General features: G+C 35.3%; 1 protein-coding gene across 2 annotated transcripts; it reads right to left on the bottom strand.

Moving 5' to 3' along the window:
* Nucleotides 1-86: 86 nt before the first annotated feature.
* On the bottom strand, nucleotides 87-10,662 carry LOC306885855 (adenylate kinase 2, mitochondrial-like). 2 transcript variants are annotated; one of them, XM_079442644.1, is made up of 7 exons: nucleotides 10,448-10,662; nucleotides 9,154-9,279; nucleotides 8,928-9,038; nucleotides 8,706-8,800; nucleotides 1,093-1,165; nucleotides 811-1,006; nucleotides 87-271 (listed from the first exon to the last, which is right to left on the bottom strand). In XM_079442644.1, exons 1-7 carry the CDS (start codon nucleotides 10,544-10,546, stop codon nucleotides 264-266), a joined length of 708 nt encoding a protein of 235 aa, XP_079298770.1. In that variant the 5' UTR covers nucleotides 10,547-10,662; the 3' UTR covers nucleotides 87-263. The 2 variants fall into 2 exon arrangements, with proteins under 2 accessions (XP_079298770.1, XP_079298769.1); XM_079442643.1 differs by lacking the exon at nucleotides 87-271 and having other exon boundaries at nucleotides 666-1,006.
* Nucleotides 10,663-11,717: the final 1,055 nt, after the last annotated feature.

Here is an 11,717-nt window from a genome sequence, read left to right on the forward strand (position 1 = left end):
GTAACATCAAAGTGAGAAGTGGATGTAAAATCGGGGCACCGGGGCAGTAGTGCAGAAACACAAAGAATCAACCTCTTCATGTAAGGTTGTAGAAAATAGTCTCCCATGTTTATTGGAAGTAATCAACTGGGTTTCAGTTAAATCTGTGTTATTATAAAACACATTCACTACATGGAATGATCAAAATAAACATCTGAGCTCCCCCCTTTCCCCCCATCCATTATTTTCACATCTGGATCAACCTGGATGGGAGAAACTGGATTTCATACAGCTGCAGAAAAAAAGAACAAAAAAGCCCACAAGTACATTAATGACTCAACTCAGAACATGAATGAATAAATATGAGCTAATAAAGCAATTAATAAAGTAGCTTCTTTCATTCAGCAATTAAACCAAGCATTCACATGACCTCTACTGGATATCATGCATTACTACAAGATCTACCAGATCGTCTTAAGAATTATAAATAGTGTAAATAGTGCAAATTACATAACCATCCCCTTTTACAGGTGTCTGGTTAGAGTAAAAAAGTGTGCTTTCATTATATTGATGCTTATAACCAAATCAGTTAGTATTAAAACTTGTATGTGATCTTAAGACATTTAGCTTGGGTTCTACATTCATAGGCTTTTTGTCAAAAAAGCTCCGATACCCATTGTGCAATAGGCAGCAGATGAATCAAAACCATATCTAAAGACAAACTCACGAAGACAAACACAAAACATGAAAGGAATCAAATAGGGTTTATAATGCATACAAGGAAAAAAACAGATGTAGAGATGATTCAGACAAAATAAACAAGATCTTTACAGGTAGTAGCAGAGAAGGCAGCAAGGATGGAGGCAAAGACGAGGTCGGGGGACTGAGAAGCATCAACAGCAGTGTGGAGGCTGCGGGCACTGTAGTACTGCACTAGAGGGGCCGTCTGCTTGTGATAGGACTCTAGTCGGGAGCGCAGAGTGGTCTCGTTGTCATCACTACGGCGAATAAGAGGCTCCCCGGTCACCTGTGGACATATGGATCAGAACAAACCTCTACAACGATGCTCATAGCTGTACTGTTAATTAGAATAAGATGGTTTTTGTTTCTCACATCATCCTTCATTGACTCTTTGGGAGGGTTGAACTCTTCATGGTAAGACCGGCCGCTGGGCTGATGAATGAGTCTGAGGAATGAAATAGATTGTGTTCAGTTCAAGCATCTGTGCTTTATCAAACTTTTACTTTACTATATTTTAAAAGTTTAAAATCATACTTTATACTTCGCTACAATGCTACCCACTCTGAGAGGCAATAGTGATGTCAGATTTGTGAATGAGCTAATTCTTTCTCATTGAATTGGTTCACTGATCCAAATCCAGCTGCTTTCGAATCAACAATGATCCGGTCAAAATGAGTCAAGAACCCGGGAGCTTAAATGTGTGCCGTCTGTACAGGATAGGCTTTTAAGACAAAATAATCCTAGTAACGCCCATGCATCCTCCCCACCGCTGTAGCAGTTTCAAATGGTATGAAACCAGTATGTTTGCATAGCGTTCCTCTTAAAACGTGAACACATTGTATTTTCATACAGTTTATCACCACATGTGTGACCCTGAACCACAAAACCTTAAGTCTTAAGTCGCTGGGGTATATTTGCAGCAATAGCCAAAAAAATTGTATGGGTCAAAATTATAAATTTTTCTTTTATGCCAAAAAATCATTAGGATATTAAGAGAAGATCATGTTCCATGAAGATATTTTGTAAATTTCTTACCGTAAATATATCAAAACTTTGTAATATGTAAGATGTAATATGCATTGCTAAGAACTTCATTCAGATAGCTTTAAAGGCGATTTTCTCAATATTTAGATTTTTTTTGCACCCTCAGATTCCAGATTTTCAAATAGTTGTATCTCGGCCAAATATTGTCTCATCTTAACAAACCACACATCAATGGAAAGCTTATTTATCAGCTTTCAGATGACGTATAAATCACAATTTTCTAAATTGATACTTAAGACTGGTTTTGTGGTCAGAGCACAAATTTTGTATTTCCTTATTTTTAAAATACTTTATGGTGTCCTTTTACATGCTTGCATACTTGAATTCTCATTATCTAAAATGGATTATTTTAGTATATTCAAATGTAATGCTTTTATACTGTATATTAGGGCTGAACGATATATCGTTATCGTATCTATATCGAGATATGAACTTTCAAGATATTACTATCGAAAAAAGCAACGATATAGACGATATAGATTTCCCCTCTCCGCGCTCGCCCCGCCCTGCATACAACTCTGGCAGTCACACAACGAACATCAGTTTTACGAGTGCCCTTGAATGCACCGCTGAGGTCCCTATTCGACCGCAAACTTGTATGGTATAGCTCTGGAAATTCAGACACACAGAGAATCAGCTGTTCATCCATTTTGAGTTCGGCGCTTGTTTGGATGCCCCGTTTCTATTGGCCGCGCGGGGAAACGTCACAGAGCGCAGCGGCAAAAGTTTAACTATTTTGAACTTTGATTTTCAACCGCTTCTCCTACAAAACAACATCAGCGCTCGAGCTACTTGCTTTCAACAGCCTGTTTTATTCTGTAGGTGTTCGTCTGTAATAGTGCTATATACATAGTGCTCCAGGAGTCAGAGAGAGAGGAAGATACTTCGGCTTTAGCAAGAGGCCAAGATGGCGCTATTGCAAGCAGACACGCTGCGCTTTTAATCCTCAGACATCATCGTGATTTACATGCAATAAGTGAGGAAAACTACTTTTTTCTTCTTATTTTGCTAATGACATATTAGGGATTAATATTATTTTTGTTTGAAAATTCGGTCATATGGGCAAACGTAAAGCGAAACATCACTCTGAGACGAGCATGGAGAAAAATGAAAAAATTGCTCCATCCCAACTCTTCGCCTCATATCCCGATGATGCAATGCTGACAGAGGTATCTACTGAGACTGTCGTTTCAGAGAAATTATTAGCTACTCCTCTACCTTGTACTCCAGCTAAAAGCCCAGCACCAAAAAAAGGAAAGATTACATCTCCTGATTCTGACATCAATAAGGTTATGGCCGCTATTCAGTCTCTCTCCGCCAAATGTGAAGTTATTTTTGAGAAGGTTACTTCTATGGAGACAACGGTGAGAAACTTGGATCATGCCATGACTTTTATGAATGAAACTGTTGAAAAACTACTTAAAGATACCGCCAACCACAACGGGAGAATTGTTGCGTTGGAAAAGAAGACCCTAGATCTGAGAGAGGAAAACAAACAACTCAAACTTCAATTGCTGGAGGCGAATAGCTATCGACGACGATGGGGGCTGAGACTGCAGGGGGTGAAGGAGGAAGATCAACAGGAAAACACTCGGGATCTGGTGATCAATATTCTTGGCAAGATTTCTCCGAAAATTGTTGAAAAGCTACCGGAGGTGGTGGATTCCGTGCATAGAATTGGAAAGAAGAAAGACGGTAACACTGCGAGAGGCATAATCATTCAATTCAGCATGCGTCACTATCGTGATATCGTATGGAGGGATGCAAGAGGCTCGAAATTTCTGGAGGATGCCCATCTCCGTCTAAAAGAAGACTTGTCACCTGATGAAAGAGCGATTCGGGCCAAAGCTTGGCCTTTGGTTCAGAAAGCTAGAGAAGAAGGCAAAAGAGCGTCATTCATAGGTGCTTTTGCTTACATCGAAGGTAAAAAAGTGAATGTTGACATTTAATCATACTGAGTGAAAATGGACATACACTGATAGTTGTTATTTGAAGTTTATTGGACATTTTATAGTCCCTAACAACTCACAATGTGGTTGTTGCAATAATTGCTGATTGACAGCTTGTTGCATGTAAGATCCCGGTGGGTCTATTTGTTTTATTCTAACGAGAAACTTAACCTAATTTGGGAGGTCTTTCTTTCTTTTTTTTTTTTCTTTTTTTTCTTTTCTTCTCTCTTTCTCTTTTCATTGTTCGCTCTGTTGGATGACAGTTCTTAATTTTGGGAGATTGGATCTTATTTCTCTTAATGTTAGAGGACTAAGGGATATCGATAAAAGGAAGGCACTTTTTCTTTTCGTTAAACAAAGGGAGGCTCAATTTATTTTGTTTCAAGAAACTCATTCTTGTGAGAATGATGTAAAGTTTTGGAAGTCTCAATGGGGTGATTCTGCTTTTTTTTTGTCATGGAACAAACCATTCTGCAGGGGTCGCTGTATTCCTAAATAAGTTGAAAGGAGACATAGTGGAAACAATTTATTCTGGTGAAGGGAGATGGATTATAATCGTTGTAAATATTGACAATACGAAATTTATCATTTGTAATGTTTACGGTCATAACAACAACGTCTTAAATGCATCTATGTTCAAGAAACTTAGTTTGATACTTATAAATCTAAAAAGTAAACACACAGAGGCTTATTTATTGATAGGAGGAGACTTTAATGAAGCCCCCAATGACTCTGTGGATAGACTCCCCCCAAAGAATAGTACATCTAAGATTTTTGAGTTGCTTTGTGATGATTTACAGGTCACTGATGTTTGGCGCTTTTTACACCCTCATCATAAGGAATATACATGGACAAATAATGCTCTTTCTCGTAAATCAAGAATTGATTTTTGGCTCCTATCTATTAATGCAGTCCATTTTGTTTTGGATACTCAGATTATGTATGCACCTTTATCAGATCACAAATTAATTTTAATTTCTTTAGTTGGCAATTCAAATAGTTGTAAAAAAATTCGTGGTTACTGGAAATTTAATAATAAGTTACTTTCAGATGTTAAATTTGTAGATGGTGTTAACAAAATTTTTTCTATTCTGGTCGATGAATCTATGAATCATATCCAAAGATGGGAATTTTTTAAATTTAAAGTTAGGCAATTGGCAATGCGTCGAGGTAAAGAGCTTAAAAGAGTTAATTCCCAAAGATGTCAAGTTCTTCTTAATGAACTTGATAAATTATTGTCCAAGGAAAATCTTAACACTGAAGAGGAAACATATCTATCTAATTTGCGAAATGAAATAGATGATCTTTATCTTGATTTAGCCAAAGGTGCATTCATAAGATCCAGGGCTAAATGGTTAGAAATGGGAGAGAAAAATACCAGCTATTTCTTTTCTTTGGAAAAAAGAAATATAAAAAGAAATTCTGTAACGGCTTTAAAAATTGATGATAACATTAACAAAAACCCCTCTGAAATAAATAATTATGTATATTCTTTTTTTAATAAATTATATAGTTCAAATTATAATGTAAATTATGTGAATTCCTTTATACAAAAAATCAAACATTACATTCCAATAATTTCAAATGAGTTTAAAACAATTTGCGAAAAGGACCTTACCTTAACTGAACTAACCAACGCAATGCAGTCTATGAAGAAAGGTAAATCCCCGGGCTCAGACGGCCTAACTATTGAATTTTATGCACATTTTTGGGAAACTATCAAGAGACCACTACTTAGAATGTATAATGAGTGTATTATTAATGAAGAATTAAGTACTTCTATGAAACAAGGGCTCATCACCCTGATACCAAAACCAGGTAAAGATCTTCTCTCACTTGACAATTGGAGGCCAATCACATTACTAAATTTAGATTACAAAATTATTTCATTAGTCTTTGCCAAAAGACTAAAAACAGGTTTGTCTGATATAATTAATGAAACACAAACAGGTTTTATGCCTAAACGACATATAAGCTGTAATATCAGGCTAATCTTAGATCTCATAGATTATGCACATCATATTAATTCAGATGCAATCATATTGTTTCTAGACTTTTACAAAGCATTCGATACCATTGAACACAAATTTCTATTTTTGACACTAGAGTTGTTTGGCTTTGGAGAGAAATTTATCAAATTTGTTAAAATGATATATAAGGATATTAATAGCTCGGTTCTTTTACAATTTGATACCTCTACTAGATTTCCTATTAATAGGGGAGTGAGGCAAGGTTGTGGAATCTCTCCTTTCTTGTTTGTGTTAGTTGTAGAATTACTCTCTCTGAGCATTCGCAATAATCCTGATATTAAAGGGGTGTCCATTTTTGACCGTGAGATCAAAATTTCACAACTTGCGGATGATACAACCCTGTTTTTAGAGAATACAAATCAGGTTGGTAAGGCTCTTGAAACAATTAATGCATTCTCAAAGGCTTCTGGTCTAAATTTAAATATTCCTAAATGTGAAATTCTTTGTTTATTTGAATCTGATGAAATTTCTGTAAATAATATACCCATTAAAGATAGTGTGAAATATCTTGGTATTCATATCTCTAAGAAAATATCTCTTAGACAAGATATGAATTTTCTCCCTAACATTAAAAAAGCTAAATTAATATTTAACAATTGGCTGCAAAGAGATTTATCTTTTCTTGGTAGAGTTCTTTTAATAAAAGCTGAAGGTCTAGCTCGCTTCATTTATCCATCCTTTTCATTATTTGTCCATGAGAATACCTGTAAACAGATTAATAGTTTATTGTTTAAGTTTTTTTGGAAAAACAAACATCAGCATCTGAAGAAACAGGTTTTATGTGGTAAAAAAGCTGAGGGAGGTTTTGAAATGCTTGATTTTTTTGATGTTAATAATACTTTTAAATTGAATTGGGTAAAGAGTTGTGTCAATTCGCCAGAGTCTATTTGGTATTTTATCCCACATAATATCTATAAAAAAGTGGGAGGGCTTAAGTTTTTGCTTACCTGTAATTTCTCTCCTTCTAAGCTTCCTATAAAGCTTTCTAAATTCCACGAACAGGCTCTTTTGGCATGGAAACTTTGCTTTGTTCACAATTTTTCCCCACATAAAGTTAAGCTATGGAACAATGAAACTATACTTGCTAAGAACAAGTCGATTTTTCTTAAGAATTGGCATGAAAAGGGTATTGATTATCTTTGTGATTTGTTAGATCCACAAGGGAATGTTTACTCTTATTATGATTTCATGTCTAAATATGATTTCCCTGTTATTCATAAGGAATTTCTTACAATGGTAAAAGCTATACCAAATGGACTTGTTCATCTAATGAAATGTCATTTATCATTTGAAGAGATTGTAAAGAGTGAACAGAAATTTATGATTGCAGATAAGAGTATTTACGACCCAAAATGTAATAACAAAATTTTAAGAAATGTGTTTCAGTCAAGAAAACGAATTACCCCGAGGGGGAAATTTTTTTGGAATTCTTTGATAGATAATATTAATTGGAAAAAAGCATGGCTTTTACCTTACAAATTTTGTATCCCCAACAAGGTGAAAGAATTACACTTAAGAATTTTACATAATATTTACCCCACTAACAAACTCACATCTAAATTTGGTAATGATAACTTGAATTGTAATTTCTGTAAAAGTAGTATTGAGTCAATTGATCATCTGTTTTTTAATTGCTCCCTTGTTAAAGAATTTTGGTTGGATTTGTCAAATCTCCTTGTTTCAAAACTAAAATTAGATATTGAATTTGTATTGGGTGATGTAATTTGTTATTTTTCTCATTGTAATCATAAAACAGAATATATTGTAAACATATTTATTTTATTAGCAAAATATTTTATCCACAAGTGTAAGTTTTCTCTTAAAGTACCCAAATTATATAATTTTTTGTGTGACTTTAACTACTTAATTAAGACGATGAAAAAAATTAACAACAAAAAAAGTGTCAAATTTTTGAAATTATATGACATTTTGTTGAGAGAAGTGTAATTGGATTAATATGTCTTTTTTCTTTGTAGGACTACTTAAAATGTTTCTATTGTCTTCCTTATGTTTTTGTCATCCACTGTCATTTCATTGTTATGGATGTTCAAGTGTATTATTATTTGTTATTTGATTGTTCAATTGCAATTAAAAAAAAAAAAAAAAAAAAAACTATTTTGAACTTTGACCGCGGCGCGCGCGCAAGCTCGCCGCTGGTGCGCTCCGCTGCGCGTGCGCTTTGGTCGGCGCAGCAACTAACCGCCCTCGCGCAGCGCAAGCCATTGAAATGAATGGGTTTCATAGCGCAGCGCAGCGCATGCCGCGTCCTGTGTGAAAGGGCCTTTACGCCGTACGAGTCGACGTCCACCAGTGAGTTCTTAAAAATAAAACTACACTTTCCAAATTTTTTTGTATTATGATGTTTTTATTTTTATGAGAAATGCTTGGTTTTCACCGAACCCGTAGTCATATCGTATCGTATCGATATCGAGATATCTGGCATGAAAATCGAGATATGAAATTTTGTCCATATCGTTCAGCCCTACTGTATAATATGTTTTGGTAACAAAAAAAGTTAGCTTATTTGCAGATAAATATATATGAAATATCTGTACAAATCTTTATTATTATTATTATTATTATTAGTAATTGATTTATGTATCAATTACTTGTGTATCAAGTATTTGTCCATTACTGATTTTTACATTTAAAAGAAAAGTCATTGTCATGCTTCTTACTAAAGGGAAGGAGGAAGTAAGAAGGTACACTTCCTTTTTAAAATACAATCAAAACCACAAAAGGAAAATTTTCCAGCCACCTCCTCCATTAAAGACAACAGAAACAAAAGCATTTGACAGCTTTTATGTCCCAACTAGAAAACATGTCTTCTCTTATTCCTGAAATGAGTGACATCTTTTCAGTATATTCCGCATTCATTAAATTAAACCAAGCGATTAGAAAACATTAGCAGTGGTGGCTACAATACTAAGCTCCAAATTTACAAGACCCTCCGTTTTCATACCTCCCACAGATTCTGCGCACTAGCAGAGAGTCATCAACTGAGAATTCAACCACGGAGTCTAGTTTCTCACTACGCTTCTCCAAGAGGCCGTCCAGCTAGAAATAAGAAAGAGAGACACAGGCTGACTGATGCATTCTTGGGCTCCCATTATACATTGAGTACTTCAGAGAGTTCTGGGCCTATTTATAATGTCAGTTGTTTACAGATTGAAAAAGTCCTTACCATTTCTGCCTGCTTGACAGTCCGGGGGAAACCATCCAGCAGGAATCCATTCTTGCATGCAGGCGTGCCCAAGTTGTTGTCTATGAGCTCCACCACCATCTCATCACTCACCTAAAGGAAAGATGACAAAACAAAGACTCAGGACTTTATCCCTCCAAGCTAAAATACACATTGGAGAGGAACAAATTTTAATATATATAAAAAGTAGAACATCTATTCATTTTACCAGTTTGCCGGCATCCATGGTTTCCTTAAGCCGCTGACCAAGCTCTGAGCCAGATGCCACCATGGCCCTCAGCATGTCCCCAGTGGCTAAATGACACACACAGTACTTCTCTGCAAGCTTGGGTGCCTGTTGAGGCCGAAATTAAACATTAGTGGAATTAACCCAGAAACTATTTAAAAAATATTATCAGATACATTACATAAAACAACATTTAGAATATAAGGAAAGCCAAAGACTTGTTCATCTAACAACCTTTCATGGGAACAATTAATCCATAAACTTAGTATTTATAGATAACATTTGTCTTGACATAAATAAATAATTTAATAAAAAAACAACAACCATTAAATTGAGATCTTTAAAAAAAAAAGAAAAAAAAGAAAACGAAATGAATAGCTTTTTCCAGCAAGTATGCAATAACATTGATCAAATGTGACAAGGAAGACTGTATTTCTATTGATAAAAGAATATTGAATAAATATTTAACACATTTCCCACAAAAATATTAGAGCATCACAACTGTTTTCAACATTGAAAATAATAAGAAATGTTTCTTGAACAGCAAATCAGCTGGAGTAATGCTGCTGAAAATTCAGCTTTACCATCAATCACAGGAATAAAATACATTTTAAAATGGTTATTTAGAATTGCAATAATATTTCACAATAGTAATTTTTACTGTACTTATTTAGCAAATAAATGCAGTCTTGGTGAGCATAAGAGACTTATTTTTTTAAAAACATCTTAAAATCCTACCAATGGTAGTGTCTGTATGAACAAAACCATAAAAGCCAATCACTATTCTGTCATAACCACATTCATAAGCCAAGTTTGAACTGTTTTACTGACATTCAAAATGTGCAGCAAACATTGCTTAATATCAGCAAGCAGTATTGCAAACCAATCTGACTGATATGCCCATTCTTTATGGTCTGTTGAGTTACATCATCACCCAACAGGACAGAAATATCTACAATTTTCCCAATTCAAGTGTGTTAATTGTCATGTTAATCAGCTCAAATGATCTGAGTGACATGGATATTAAAGAATAATTCCACAGTTGCACGGAATAATCTGATCAGAAAGCATCTATTAATGAATCTACTAAAGCATCTGTGAATAATTTCACAGACAAAAATAAATCCATATAGGTTAGTAATACCATGAGGCTAGGTTGCTCCTTTTTGGGTGAACTATCCCTTTACAACACAGTAACGTTACTAACGCTGTCTATCCCGCTACTGTCGACAGTTTAATCAGAATGAGCCACGCGGCCCTTCGCTTGAACTCTCACCTGCGTCCCTTTCCCCGCACCGGGCGGGCCGAGCAGAATGGCTCGAATGCCTTTCCTTACACTGGAGACTGTATCATCCGCTTGCGTGCTGGGGGCCATGGTTACAAGTTGTAAACGAACTAAGGACACTACTCTCCACTACACACTTCGCGTCCGCAAACTCACTAGCAAAGGAAGTGGTAACGCCTCCGTTTGCTGAGTATGGACTCAAAGCCCCGCCTTCTAGCAAAAGCCATCCATCTGATTGGCGAATGGCACGCCGTGTAACCTACAGCGCGAGCTCATTGGATAAAATCGAATGCCTCAGTGTCGTCTAATATCCGGAATTCGGCCTGAAGTGACACATCGCACATCAAGGAGATGTGAAAGTTTAGATAAGGAAAAATAAGATATCCGTATCTAAAATGACATATTGATATTTACATCAGACTGTACAAAGGTTGTTATTCCGGGTTTGTTCTTATATTAACCACAGACCATAATTTAGAAGCACAGTAGTGGTCACCCTAAAATTAATTTGACAGACTTTTCTTTTAACAGATGGCCGTTCAGTTGCATTTATGTACTTTTTTAAATTTTGGACCTTTTTATAATTTATTTTTGTAATTGGTATCTTGCTTTTGTCACTTATTAATATACTTCTGTTTAGCTTTGATTTATTTCAGCTTTAGTCATTAAAATACTTTAGTTCAAACTTTAATTTCAGTTAGCTGACTGGACATTAGTGTTGTAGTCAAGAAAGAAGTCGAAACCAAGAGCAAAGGGTGTTGAGAGACCAACCATGCGTCCCAATGTGCACCATATCTGCCCTAAATAGTATTGAAAATTACTATCACATAGAATTTAGAATGGATTGTATGCACATTGGGACACAGGCCAAGACTTGAATAATGCAGGGCAAGACCAAACCACTCAAAATCATCCACATCTACTGCATAATAAATTTGTTATATTTAATAAATTCAATTACAATAATAGGACCGATCAAATGAAATCATGAAGAACAAAATTAATCTTTGCACTCTATAGGCGGCACATAAGTTGCATCTGAATTGGTACAATTACAACCGCATAAATATTGAGATTTGTTTTAAAATACAATTTTGAACGTAAAAATATGGGAAACAAAAATAAAATTATACTTTTAAATTACTCTAAAACCGCCAGTAGGCTAGGTGGCACAACAGATCTGATATGGATTTGTTTGGGACTATATCGTTGACGAAATAGAAAAATCCAAGTTTAAAAATGATCCTAAAATGTAATTAAA

This window comes from Barbus barbus (genome assembly GCF_936440315.1).
Source record: "Barbus barbus genome assembly, chromosome: 19".
Classification (NCBI taxonomy): domain Eukaryota; kingdom Metazoa; phylum Chordata; class Actinopteri; order Cypriniformes; family Cyprinidae; genus Barbus; species Barbus barbus.

Coding starts and splice junctions, on each gene's coding strand:
- LOC306885855 (XM_079442643.1), bottom strand. CDS start 10,546: ATGGCCCCCAGCACGCAAGCGGATGATACAGTCTCCAGTGTAAGGAAA. Junction 9,280..10,447: donor GTGCGGGGAAAGGGACGCAG/GTGAGAGTTCAA, acceptor CGGCCTCAACAG/GCACCCAAGCTTGCAGAGAA. Junction 9,039..9,153: donor CCATGGATGCCGGCAAACTG/GTAAAATGAATA, acceptor TCTTTCCTTTAG/GTGAGTGATGAGATGGTGGT.